Genomic DNA, 14,392 nt, shown 5'->3' on the forward strand with positions numbered 1-14,392 from the left:
CATTGTGGCAACTTCAGTGGTGATCCTTGTTTTCTAATTAACACCAAAGGGGTAGATAGCAGAATTGCCAGAAAAATAGCATGAGGCAAGCACAAAATCCATTACGGCAGCCTTGTTTCCCTTTGGGGAATTGATTAATCAGGGTCTGATTAGCCTTTTAATAAAGCTACTAGTATACCTCACTTTATGCTGATCATTGTTGGTTTTGGGCTGTGAATGACAGTATTCTGAGTATGTTAGCTATACTGAGCTGGTGCTGCTATTTTTTTCTCTTCTTGAGGTTTGGCAGTTTTGTTCTGAAGGCTACCATATTGAATTCTGTTGGCATAGATATGGGATTGAGAGTACTCAATCAGAGAGGGGAAGTCTGACTTCAAACTGTTTCTATAATGATGTTTATAGAGGATACACTTGGGGTTAAAAGGAGGCTTTATTGCTGCTGTGGCCTGTGTATCCATATTCAGAGATCTTTTTTATTTGTTTGGCTGCGGAAGCAGTTCCAATTTGATGTTGAGATTAACAATCCATCAGCTGATGCAATGTGAATGGTTGTGATGTTACCAGGAGCCAATCTCTCAGGGCAGGAGCTCAGTATGTGGGCAATGGTCTGACTTGGATGGTCACAGTCACAATTTGAGCTGTTCCTCATGTTCCACTTGTAGACCAAGTGGCCACATCTTCTCTGGCCCGTCCTCAAGCGGTTAAGGGTTGTCCAGAATTTCCGTGCAAGGTTGACCACTCTGGTCAATTATTAGGTTGCGGTTGGTAATGTCTGCAGTCAACCAGGAGTGTGCCATCACGAGGTGGGGCTGTTACCAGTTTGTAGGGTGTGGAGTGTGCTACAGTAGGGACTCGGATTTCAGACGAGTGTATTGGTTCTTTTGAGGTCCTATGTCAATGGGAATGCTTTGCTTGTTGTCAGCCGGTGATGTTCGTTGAGGAGGATGTTTTCCCTGCAGACATCAGGAGGTTAAATATGTGCTTACACAGGAAGCCATTTAAGCTGTGTTGGTCTCAATGTCCCAGAAATAATCTTCATGGCTTCCCAGAGATGTATATCTACCACGTTTGTGTGTCGGTTCCTAGCCTGGTTGAGCAGTTGTTGTTGTTGGGTAGACCAGGGCGAGTGAAGCAGCATGTAGTGTGTTGGCTCTGCTGCCCCAGGTGGTACCCACCAGTTTCCGAATGCGATTGGCTCTTGTCTTGATCTTGGATCCGGTGTTCTGCAGGTGTTGCCCCTAGGTCAAAAGACGGTCAAGAGTAATGCCAAGATGTTTTGGCATTAAGTCGTGGGTGAGTGGTCAGCCACAGAACTGGACATGAAGTTCTTCCATAACCTTGGAGTAGTTCAAGTGGAAGGCTGAAACAACTGTCTAGGCAGTATTTGAGAGATGGCCAGAATGCATAGCTGCATGAAGAGTTTTACAAATCCTAAAAAAAGCTGTTTAGTGTACCTTCCCATTACTCTTTTTCTGTGTTTCCTTCTCTCTTTTACTCAAAGTTTTCTTCTGCTATTCTCTTCTGGTGCCTGAGTTATTCAGTTAGAATTCAGACCGTTTTAGAGCTTGTCTTACAAATGTAATTTGGAAACTCAACATCAGGAGTTCATGCAGTCATTGGAGAGCTTGTCAAGTAGCCTGTACATTATATACAATTACAAAGGGTATAGCAGGCTTGTCCAACACGTGGCCTGTGGGCCAGATGCAGCCCGCCATGTCTCTCTTTCCTGGCCCACGGAGTCAAAATGCCAGTGAGACAGGTAAGTGGAGTGGAAGATTCTGCAAGAAGCTGCACCTCCAATCACAGGTCAAACTTCTCCTGCATTTGGTCCTGATAGGCTCACTAATGAGCTTATCAGCAGCAAATATGGGAGAGCAACAGTCTCTCATTGAAGGAGCAGCGAACAGTGTGCTTCATTCAATCTGAGGCCTGAACATCAGCGGGAGCAGCGGTGAGCTTATTAGGGAGAAAGGGAGGTTTTCAGGGCAGGGTGGAGAGGCAGGCTGGCTGGCAGGGGCAGGGAAGGGGTGGAGTGGCTGGCTGCCGGATTGGGGAGAACAGAGGCTGGATGCTGGGAAGGTGGGAGGGAAAGATTGGCTGCCGGGTTTGGGGTTTGGGGGCAGCGTGGTGTTCAAGGCCCCCTACATGAGTCAAGATGGCTGAGCGGCAGTCGCAGCAACAACAGGACACACGACAGCTGGGGTGTTAGACAGGGCAGGGAGAAAGAGTGTGCAGCCATTTTGAACCTCTCCTCAGCATTTTAGTCACAAAACCACCCCTGGAAGTTGGGGATGGGGGTGGGGTGGAAAGAGTGTGAGACTGAGAGAGTGTGTGAGAGAGAGAGAGTGTGTGAGAGAGAGAGAGTGTGTGAGAGAGAGAGAGTGTGTGAGAGAGAGAGAGTGTGTGAGAGAGAGAGAGAACGAGAGAGAGAGAGAGAGAGAGAGAGAGAGAGAGAGAGAGAGAGAGAGAGAGAGAGAGAGAGAGAGAGAACGTATGTCTGGCTCACTTCCAGCCTCAGGGTTCTTACTCACCGTCATCCCCACACATCAACACAAACTCACACAGTGGGCATGGGTGAGTGTGAGTGACTGACTACCCCAGGTCTGGGAGTGAGCTGGACACACACATGCTCACCCTTTCATAATCTAATGGTCACCTTTAATTAGTGACTCCGTTTTTTAAAAGATCATTTTATTGCTTTGACTTTTTTTTTGCTCAGCAAGTTGTTTCTTTTCTTTGTACCTCAACTATTTTTTTTGTATTTCATTTTGTGCCAAACCTTAACTTTCTGAAATTTGCTCATTGGGCCCTTTGAATGAGAAAAAAATTGAAATGTGGCCCGTGTGAAAAGGTTGGAGAAACCTGGGATATACAGCACAGAAACAAACATTCAGTCCAACCAGTCCATGCCGGTATTTATGCTCCACTCCAGCCTCACGCATCTAAATCTATCATCATAACCCTCTATTCCCTTCTCCCTCATGTGTTTATCTAGCTTTCCCTTAAATGCATCTATACAATTTGCTTTGCCCTGCGGTGATGAATTAGTGAGGCAGCGTGGGAGGAGTTCACAATCTGGACCTTTGTAGTGCTCCGTTACTGTTAGCTTGAAAGTCAATTCTATTGTGACTTTCATAGTCACTGACCAAATCAGTACAGTTAAAGACAGAAAATGTTGGAATAACTCATCAAATCTGGCAGCATCTGTGGAGAGAGAAACAAAGTTCACGTTTCGTGTCTGTATGACTCTTCTTCAGAGCTAAAGAGAAGTAGAAATGTGATGGATATTATCCTGTATAAGAGGCAGAGCAGGTGGAAAAAATAGAAGGCTAGGGATAGTTGGGAGCTCAGGGGAGATTGACAAAGATGTCATGGACACAAGACAAAGAGAATGTTAATGGTAGTGTTAAAGACTAAAGGAGGTGCTATCAGAACCAGCGTGTTAACACTACTATTAACACTCCCTTTGTATTGTGTCCGTGACATCAAAGCAACTTGATAAGTAAACAGCAAAGAAACATTAACATAGGAAAATACACAGCACATACTTGTACGTAGCTCAAACTAATCAAGCCACTTTAAAGGTCCATCATGAGGAACGATCTCTCTGTTTCAGGAGCTAGTGCATACAGACACTAAGCACCTGGATTGATGTTCAGCCCATATTACTTTTGGGGACCTAATGAATCTATCACATATGTGCCAGCTTCAGCATCAAGTGCTTCTGGGTGCATTATGGAACAATGTGTTCAATGTAGCAACTTGGGCACATAAGTACTAGAGAAATATGGTTATTGCAACCATTATTAGGTTTCATCAACACTCAATTTCACACCAGTTTTATCTCTTTAGCTTTAATAGTTCCGGTTTTATATAGTGTCATGCATTTGTTCTTTTTTTTTTAATTCTTCCATTTATCTGCTTTTATTGAAAGCTACAACTCTCACATCTAACAAATCCACATTTTGACGAATCTCCCCAAGCATCTACTAATAAATTTTAACAACAGCTTCTTACAGTGAAGATCAAACACCTTGAATTGCTGAGCTACTACATCACAATTTGTGCTCCTACATTCCACACAGTCCTAGTAAAACCAATTCCAGTTATTCATTGCAAAAGATCTATCAATTAACGTAAACCTTCAAAAAAACAAGTCAAACTGGTGAACCTTTTGCCAACTTGACCATAAAATTGTGGTCATCAAACTTGTGTACACTCAAGCTGTGGCATCAAATACTCAATATCAAGAGGCTCTGGTTTAAGAAGCCATATAGTATTTATCTAATCGTTTTTAGTATTTGCTAATCAGTTATCATTTGGAAGTTAATATTTTACTTCAAAAATGATTTGAGGAAAGGTATGTGTGCATTACTTGTAGCTGAATTTACAACTTTTCTGAAAGTAAAGCATAAAGAGTTATATATTTAAGGTTAAAGTACACCAGAAATTTTCCAGCATTTGTTGGACCAAGTTCCTGGGCCAGATTTTGCAATCCTGTTTCGGCACCATTCGGAGTCGAGAACTGGAAAAAATGGCCACTGAGCAGTGAAGGCTGAAGTCCTGCCTGCATTTCCTGCCTACAACTCCATGCTTATTTTCAGCAGAGCAGGAAAGGGGGCAGATCGGCAACCACACATGCTGCTGCTTAGATATTGCTGGCACTCTTCTAGAAGGCATTCCAGAATTTCAGCAATTTTAGCAAGGCAGCTGCATTTTGAACGCCTTCCTAAATCAGACCTACAGAGTGAAGGTATGAGCCACAGAATGGAGGAGGGAAGAGTATAAAAGGTGAGCAAAAATGTTGTTGTCTCCTTTACAGTTCACCATGAAATGCTGTAGCCTGACTTAAATCTGCTTTTACTAAAGTGAGTGATGTGATTGGAAAAGCTAAGTGACCACTAAATAACAGGATGCCAGGTTGTTACTTCGGACAACTGGCAAGCTATCAAATGAAAGAATAGCATTGTAAAAGTGTGAAAGTCTTCAGATGCATCAGAACAGATTATCCAATGGAAAAGTGCTATTTTGCATTGTATTATATTGAAAGGTTAGCCCAGTGTGAGATCCAGAGCTAATCATTTAAACTCTCTCCATTGCACTCATTCATTCAGAACAGCTCAGCCATCTGTTTGGCTGTTCAAAAGCTTTGACAGGTATATGAGCTTTTGGCTACCTTCAAAGATACCAATGGATTTTGTACTGAAGAATTTACTTTCACAGCTGTCCTAGGTTATTTTGACAGATTTAAGAGCCTCTGAAGAGGATATTTTTAAATGCCTATCCAAGTGACATTTGTTTATTTTGACAGATTTGAGCTTTTTAACAATTGAGCTTTTTTAACAACTTCCAAATGTTATTATGGGGCCTGAGAGTTATGTTTATAAATAGGTACTAGGTGAGTCAGTTAGGGGTGTGGGGGATGGGGCTATGGAGGTGAAAGGGGTGAAGGGTAGATGTGGGGTTTAAATGGTGAGGGGGTTAGGGGTATTACGGAGGTGAGGTTGAGGAGGGCTTTACACTGATTCTATTTCATATGCTCATATGTATCTTAAGAATTGGGGCGGTGTCTCCGGGAACGGAGGTGGGCCTTTTAACCTGGCCACTTTGAGATCCTCCCACCTCGGGCTTTCTGCTGGAGATGACAAGCCTGACTCCAGGTCATCCCCCCTTCCAGGAGGTGAAGCACTGCTGGGGTAGAAGCAGAATTGCGATGTCTGTAAAATTCCTGACTCCATGATGAGAATCTGGCCCCCTCTATCTCTAACTGGTTACTCATATATTCCATCATGAGGCTGGCACAACCTGAGCTCGCTGTCATGCAATGCCCTGCACACAGCTGGAACAACTTGCACATCCTCTCTGCTCCATTTTAAAGCAATATTTCTTTTTAATAGATTAATATTAGCTATTCATATTCCCCCTTTACTGGTACTATGTTCAGTGGATCTTCCATTCTGTGGTTCCCATTTTCTTTCACTGGAGAATAGTCAGAAGAACTGTTTTCAGGGAATTGTTACGACATTCCAGTTAGAAGAGATAATTTGCCATTGTTACAATCATATTGAAGTGCATGCTGGAGCCTTCTGACTGAGGATGTGGCAGAGTCATAAGTATGCCTTCTCAAGTCTAAGGATATAGGTGCACGAGTGTTTGGTGTTATGTTTTACTTTTCCTTTGTGGCATTAAAGATCTTTTCTTTGGCTTCATCTCTGTCAGTGGTCACACCATCAAAAAAAAATTACTTGCTGCATTGATGGTATTAATTATTCAGAATATCAAATGTCCACATCCTTTTTTCTACTGAGTGAGTGCCAGTGCTCAAAGATAGGGATAAACGAAACATGGAAAACTGGCATAATATAGGCTTCTGTCAAGTGGAAAATTAAGTTATTGGGAGTAATAGTATTGTTTTCCCTTAGAGTGTTGGCGAGAAAACTGGCATCCATTTTGACTGAAATACAAGCAAGTTTTACCTATGTGTTGTGAGTGGGCTCATAATAGGACAAGCTGAGGATTAGAACATGGTTTAAAATATCAAAGATAATCTGTGATATCATTTATGAATGATGCACCATTTATAGCCCAGGGCACACACCATGATGTGGCACATAGCGTAACACTTATGATTTATTAACAATCTGCCATGTCAGACCTTACATTACACACAATTCTACTATGCTATGCCAATGAAGAAAAACGTTAACTGAATTCTAACAGAAACAGTATCTTTTCTCTGATGGCTTTACTGAAGCAATTTTCAAATACCAACATGCCCTGGTGCTAATGAGGGCAGAAATGGAAAGATGACCTTCTTCAGTGTAAGCTCCCTTTTTTGACTCCATTACTCTTTCTTGGAATTCCCTCCAGCACATACACAACAGTCTTAACCAAAAGGAGAACAGTGATCAACACCCAAGAGATCCATCAATCATGCCTTGAAAAAGGGCACCCAGGAGATATAGTAAAAGATTTTCCTTTTGATCTCCTCTCTCCTCTGTGGAGACATGCCAACAACCTGTTCAGCAACTCTCTAACAGATATGCAACTGAGGCTGGTGATTCATTTTCCGGCGCTTGAATGGCTAGGACAAGGGTCATCCCATCCCCTTATCAGTGATTATCTCACAATGCCCGGGACAGGTTAGAGAGGCTGAATGGCCTATTCCTGTTCCTATGTTTCGTCCCAACAGCCCCTGTTGTCGTGGTGCAACATTCTGCAGCATTAACACATTACATGAGAAAAGACATGCTTTCCAAACATGATTTTTTTTTTTGTCTTTCAGATGGGATATCATTAAGCTGAGGGCACTGTTCAGGGGAATATGAAAGATTCCACAATGATGTTCGAAGAAGAGCAGGGGAAATCTCCAGTTTCCTGGACAACCTTTATCTCTTTAACACCACCACCAGAAAAAAAAATACACAGACTTACTGGTCATTTATCTTATTCCTGTTTGTGGAACCTTGCCGTGGATAAAATTGCCAGCATTGTTTGGCCATGAAACTACAGTTCAAAAATAATTGACTGCTGCTCCCTGGGTTCCCGGCTCATGACCACAGTCTTCATTTCATCTTGCTTCCAGCTGTGAAGCCTCTGAGCCATCTGATATTGCCGGGCCAGAATCCAGCAACTTGTTTTGACCCTGTTTGGCATCTGCAACACACCAGTTCTATTTAACTGAGGTCTGGGCCTCAAAAAGACACCAGCCTCCTTGCTGCTTGAACAGGTGTGCAGCTGCCTGAAAGTTAAAATCTACTCCTATAAATAAAGTATTAAAGCTCTTTTTCAGGAAACCAATAGGTATCAAATATGCAAATTAGAAACTCAAACATGAAAATGGTCAAACATTTAACAAGTGTCAAGACACCTTGGACTAGTATAGATACTACTATATATATACTATAAATGTACTTCCCTCAATTTGGTCTACTGCATTTGTTGCTCCCAATGCAGTTTCCTCTACATTGGAGAGACCAAATGCAGACTGGGTGACCGCTCTGCAGAACACCTTCAGTCTGTCCACAAGCATGACCAGACCTCCCTGTCGCTTGCCATTTCAACACTCCACCCTGCTCTCATGCCCACATGTCCGTCCTTGACCTGCTGCAATGTTCCAGTGAAGCTTAACTCACACTGGAAGAACAGCACCTCATCTTCCGATTAGGCACTTTACAGCCTTCCGGACTTAACATTGAGTTCAACAACTTCAGACCGTGAACTCCCTCCTCCATCCCCACCCCTTTTTGATCCCTTCCTTTTCCCTATATTCATTTTTATTTATTTATTTTTCCCACTTTGTTATTATTTTCAAAATTTATTTCCATTTTTATTCATTGTTTTATCCCCAGCTTTTAGCCTATTTTCAATAATTTTTTCCCACCACCGTCCCCTCCCCCCACCCCACCCCCACTAGAGCCATCTGTCACTTTCCAGAGTGCTTACCCTGGTCCGGCCATTATCACATTCTGCTTTCCGCTCTTACTGTCACCATTAGTACCTCCTTTAGCCAATACCACCACTATTAACAACCCTTTGACCTTTCATTTATGACATCTTTCTTTTGCCTCCACCTATCGCTGGCTTTTTAACCAGCTTCACCTATTCCACCCCCCTTATACATATATTTCACCACATTTCTATTTCCCTTTAGCTCTGAAGAGTCATACAAACTCGAAACGTTAACTCTGCCTTTCTCTCCACAGATAAAGTCAGACTTGCTGAGTTTTTCCAGCATTTCTTGTTTTTGTTTCAGATTTCCAGCATCTGCAGTATTTTGCTGTTATCCTACTATAATAGTGGTCTGTATTCTCAATGTGCCACTTACAAGAGAACACACTGTTGGTAAAATTATGGATGATTGTACAGAAATTTTAACACACACTTTCTTTCAGGAGAATAGCCACTCATTGTTACACACGTGACAATTTCTTCTGAGAGTTTAGTTACTGGGATCATTTTTATAACTGCAAGATGATGGCGTTCATGTCTGCCTGCTGTCTATATGGTATTAGCCTGTCCCACCTTTTACAGGAGACATCCAACACAACAGCCCAGCTCCCAACAGTGCATTAAAACATATCCATATCACAATAGAGCACCTTACCATCTGGGTGGTAAACCTGTGGAATGGATCATCCAACCTTTACAGAAATCATCTAATCTACATTTCCATTGATTCTAGAGCCCACATTCTGGAATTCACTCCTCAACCCACCAACCTCCTTTAAGATCTTTCTAAAACCTCACCTCCATGATCAAATTAGCCCTCCTAAGGTTGCCTTCTTTGAGTCAACATCTGTCTTTTACTTATACCTCTGTGAAGCACCTTGAGATTATTTAATGTGCAAAATGCTGTTTGTGATAGATTTTATCATTATGCACTATACTTGCCACATCACATGTAATATTCATAGATTCTAGTTTTCTCTGGAAGATAAATGACGGAAATGATGTGCCCAGTCAGCACAGCTTTAGTCTTGTGCTTCAAGCCAGCCATTCTAGTCTCTGGGATGCCAACACACCTTGATCAGCACGGACATTCTCTGAAATCTACTTTCTTAATAGCTCAGTCTGTTTCCAAGGTGCAAGGCTGAGATGAAATTATTTTCTACAGCCACAAAAAAATTGAAAAAAGTACTGTAAATATTTTCAAATCATGTTACACCAATTGGAGTCCACTTTCACTAAAGGCAGAATTGTACTAACTCCAGTACGAAGGAGTTAGTATAATTTCCTGCACTCAAATTTAGGATTTCACTTGTCATCCCTCTGTTTTTATGAAACCCAGAAAAACGTGATAAAGGCCACCTCTCTGACCTCTTTCAGGAATTCTTAGTATGTACGATTATACATTACTACAGGGCCATTCATTGAACATGAACAATTTTGGCCTGATAAGGCACTATAGAAATACAAGTTCTTTATAGTACATTGTCCAGTTTTGGCCACAAGAGTGAGGTTGATCTTTTGTGTAAGAGGATTGAGCTACATGAGAAGTTTCCTGAAAACAGGGCTGTTCAGCCTTACAAGGATACAATTAAAGAAGGAAAAATGAACTTCATAAAACTTGCATGAAGAGGTTGAGGGTCAACAGGAAAGGCTAAAGCAAATTTCAAAAGTTGACCAAAAAATGATCAGAGAGCCAAAAAGGTGACTAGAAGTGAGTATTGTTGCAGACACTAAATTTAACAACTAGAACTATCGTCACAGCAAAAGGATAGTTAAAGAAGAGGTGAGAACCTTAAAAGATGAGAACGGAATGAAACTGAAAATGAGCCTAGAATGGTTAATCCATACAATGAATACCCCCTGAAGTATTGTCAAGCAAAGACAAATACTAGCATAATCCCAGGTTTTCATCTCCCAATGGAAGTGAGAATTGGGTCGCGAAATGCTGAACTTAGTTTTGTTTTGCAGGATAAACAATTTTGCTCTGCCTATCTCACCCCACACTATTTTCATGTGCTTCTTTGCCTCAAGTGCAAAACACACTTGTACCTCTTCCAAGGTTGGGGTCCCCATTGCGAGGGCCACAGGAAAGTTGCAGTTCCTCCTGCAAACTATTTTTGTGTTCTGGTGTAGGTTTCGGAAGCCTTGAAAAATTGCACTTCCTTGGGGAGTTTGTGACCACTGGGGGAAGCCTGCTGAGGAGTCAGGAACATTTTGAAAGGTAAGTGTGAAACGTTTTGATACTTTCAAATGTCACTCTTTGATGCTGTATTGTAATGTGGATATGTTTTAACGCAGTGTCGGGAGCTGGGGATGTTGTGTTGGAGAACTGAGGTGGGCCTTCTAACTGGCTTGCCTCCGCACTCACACTTCTCACATGCTCCATTGCAGCTTGTAAAATGCACTGCAAACCCAACTCCAGTGTGAAAAGATAAAAATCCCAGGCAAAGTCACCCGCGTGTTAGGTGTGTATTTCAGAAGGCTCAAAAGTGCACAGGCCGGGTTTTTCTAAGCCCACAAGAAAATCCAGCCCCAGCTCTTCAATAATGGAAATAATCCATGAGCATTTATCAACTTCAACATCAATAAAACATACAATCCAAAGGCTTAAAAGCTCAAAAAGAACAAACCGCTGTGGTGAGGGAGATTAGGGTTGCAATTTGGAAAGCGCAAGCAATCATCAGGAGGGAATCAATGAATGTTGAAGAAACCCTATTACACTGAAATCAAACTAATGCAGTGTGCACAATTCAAGAGACAGAATACATCTAACCAGGGCTACTGCAAAATCATCAGCCTTAGCTGGGGGTTGCTGAGCATTCCATTAATAGCCTATCTGGGCTAGTGATTGAAAAAAGCAAGCACACATTTTCTACTGTCCTCTCCAGGAAAATTTGCTGTGTAAATTTTGTGAACAAGTCTTAGACAGTCTGGGCTATGCTGGCCCTTATAGGAACGGTCTGATGTGACTTGAATACTTTCATGAGGTATCAAGAAGTCCATGAAAGAATACCCCCAAATGAGATTATGCCTTGAAGGGAGATGGAAAAACATATTGAGAAAAAGAGTTTATAATTTAAGTGCTTATTACATCTTTACAATTCCTTCCAGCAGATTTTAAGATTGAAAAAGTTCTCATTCATTAGCAAAGTGCCTAATTTGAAATCTGATACAATGTAACTTTAAACAGAGTTAAAACTTTAGCTGTGCGCCAGTGTTAGATAGCTCAGAATTCCACACTGACCGCCAAATACTTTTAGTAAGTTTAAAACATAATCCTCATTTACATAATTATCTTTTCTGTGAAACCCTGTACACCATCCAAAGACAATGTAGACAAGGAGCTGAAGTTAGTTTTTACAAACTCACAACCCTGGTGGAAAGTGCAAAATTGACACTAAAAATCTCTCTTTGCCACTCTCATTGAAATTGTGGATAAATGTGTTTTCTTTCTTCATCCCTGAACTCCCCCCAGCACAATATTCAACCAATTGTTAGCTTCAGAAGTCAGGGCTAGGAAGCATTCTGGATAAGAACAAATCAATAACAAAGAGCCAATATTCCTTTTAAAGTTAACAGTCTAAATCCTTACTATTTCACTGAGTGTTTTCAATGAATCTTTGAGGTTGTCACTGGAGCGTTGCCTTGCTGCAGTAAGTAGTAGATCGGTGTTGCACAATATGAGAGGTTGAAGCTTATAAATGTTGGTTATAACTTCTTTTGCTTTGGTCGTGTCTTCAGGTGAATAGTAAATATACTGGTACGCTGAACTAGAAAAAACAAAGCAGAAAAAATGTTGCACATCAATTCAACAGTTTCACTAATAGTGAACAAAATAATATAACTTTCTTAAAATTCACAACATGAATTACATAATAACAAGAAATAGGAGCAGAAGTGGGCCATTCGGCCCCTTGAGCCAGCTCTACCAATAAATAAGATCATGGCTGATCTGAATGTGGCTTTAACTCGACTTTCCTGCCTGCCTCCTTAATGCTTAACAATCAGAAGTCTGTCTAACTCAGCCTTGAATATATTCAATGACTAAGCCTAGAGTGTTCATGGGGAAGAGAATTCCAAACACTAACCAACTCTCAAAGAAGAAATTCTTCCTCATCCCCATCTTAAATGGAAAACCCCTTATTTATAAATTGAACCCCCTAAACTGAGTCCCCCAGGAGAGACAAAGTCAGCCTGAATTTTTGCCAAGTCAGAAGAAAGAGTTCTTCTGCGCCTTAACCAAAATGATGCCGGAGCCTGGAATCTAGCAACCATCAGTTTCCCATGTGGAGGGGAGGGTAGATGGAAGCAGGGTGTTTGAAGCTGCACTCTTTCATATAGGAACAATTTTGGTCATCGAAGTTTCAGAAACATGACTTGTGGGCTTTAGGCATTTGAGGAAAAGGTCCGAACCTACCAGATTTCTTTATAGAGGTCAGGTATCCCTTTAGGATTGATAAGAGTAGACATGAATGTGCATAAAAAGTGGATAAGTTCTGCAGAACTGCCGAGCTTTCAAGTCATTTAAATCTCCTGCCCTTTAATTTTGAAAAAAAACACAGCCAGCCTGCAGTTGAGAACAAATGTTACTTGCAATTTCAGGAGATATTTGTTGACATAAGCCTAAGTGCTATCATTATGGTATTATTTCTGCCTGATTGTTTCCACAGCCTATCATTATGAAAGTGGTGGCCTGTAAGTTCACAGTTTGAATTGACAGCTCCAAGTGACTATAAAGAGATTAGCCATCTTTGATGTGGGGCTATGAAAAGAAGTTTGTTTGTTTATACAGAGAATTAAGTACCTGAGGGAAATGTGTGTTTTATAAGGGATTAAATACTTGAAGGGATTTAAATGTATTGAATGGAATCTTATCAATGAGGGTGTTTTTAAATATAGTGAAATCTGCAACAGATGCTTAGAACTTAATTTTATTTCATCCCAGCATGGCTCCTGAAGTCTACCCATGGATACTGGGTGAATAGCCATGAGGGTGCAAGGGCAATGGTGGACATGGGTTGGCACAAGTTGGCATTGAGGGGCCATGAAGAGTGGGTAGAGGAGCATAGGTTGGCATGGAAGGTATGAGAGGCCAAGGGGGTGGGTGAGGGCAAGAGGTGGCACAAGTTGGCATGGATGGGGCATGGGGAGTATGTGAGCGAGGGGATGTTTTTGGTTTTAAAGATTTTTCTACAGCTGGAATGAAGTCCCAGAGCACCAAGGCGGGCCTTTTAACTAGCCCACCTTGGCACCCAGCAGCCCCTGTGGCTGCCTCCAAACTCTTTCCGGGTCAGTAGGCCCCACTCCAGTTAGCATTCGCATCCCACTCCCCCAAGTGACAACCCGACCATTCGGGGCATTTTCTCCTGAGTTGAGTTTGTGGAGCCGGGAATTGAATCCTGCTGCATGATAAATTGACATAAAACAAAGTCATATTGACTGCTACCAAGGTAGCAAGCATTCACTCTTATGATTTTCTGTATATTGTCACGGAGCGGTTGCACATTGGAGGACAGCGATCCTTTCACTCACACGTGCACTCTCAATTACGCTGTGGTCTTTGAGCAAACCTACCATAGAGAAAAGGTACAGTGTTCTCAAACCTACCATAGAGAAAAAGTACAATGTTCTCAAACCTACCATAGAGAAAAGGTACAGTGTTCTCTTGAGCTATTAGCAGCTTTCCAGGGGAACATGATGAAGGAGCTTGCCTGCTAACCCAGTCATCTGCTTTATGGATGAGTTCATCGCTGAATGAAAAATTTGGCATTTATGCGCTGCCACCCAGTGCATAAAAATTCAATGCAATGCTCACTTAAGCAGCTATTGTCAGAACAGTCCCTGTTGTGGCACATGTTTAACTGTTTGGCTCCATGAGATTGCAGATCTCATTGGGCACATCCCGCCTGTTAAGCGTTGCTTTGTAGACATAGGTGGTTAC

General features: G+C 41.8%; 1 protein-coding gene and 1 long non-coding RNA gene across 9 annotated transcripts in view; one reads left to right on the forward strand and one right to left on the reverse strand.

Annotated features, from left to right (window-relative positions):
• Positions 1–14,392, reverse strand: part of inpp4b (inositol polyphosphate-4-phosphatase type II B) — a 915,802-nt gene that overhangs the window by 158,733 nt on the left and 742,677 nt on the right. For all 8 annotated transcript variants that reach the window (XM_078539235.1, XM_078539226.1, XM_078539244.1 and 5 more), the window contains one exon: positions 12,044–12,221. In XM_078539235.1, coding sequence (XP_078395361.1) covers positions 12,044–12,221 — 178 coding nt within the window. The remainder of the gene's footprint in view (positions 1–12,043; positions 12,222–14,392) is intronic.
• The window catches only part of LOC144679041 (uncharacterized), a 54,818-nt gene that overhangs the window by 21,467 nt on the left and 18,959 nt on the right, over positions 1–14,392 (forward strand). The window contains exon 2 of the long non-coding RNA XR_013576229.1: positions 10,585–10,672. This is a non-coding gene — a long non-coding RNA (uncharacterized LOC144679041). The remainder of the gene's footprint in view (positions 1–10,584; positions 10,673–14,392) is intronic.

The sequence above is a fragment of the Cetorhinus maximus genome, chromosome 1 (assembly GCF_964194155.1).
Source record: "Cetorhinus maximus chromosome 1, sCetMax3.hap1.1, whole genome shotgun sequence".
NCBI classification, from domain to species: Eukaryota; Metazoa; Chordata; class Chondrichthyes; order Lamniformes; family Cetorhinidae; genus Cetorhinus; species Cetorhinus maximus.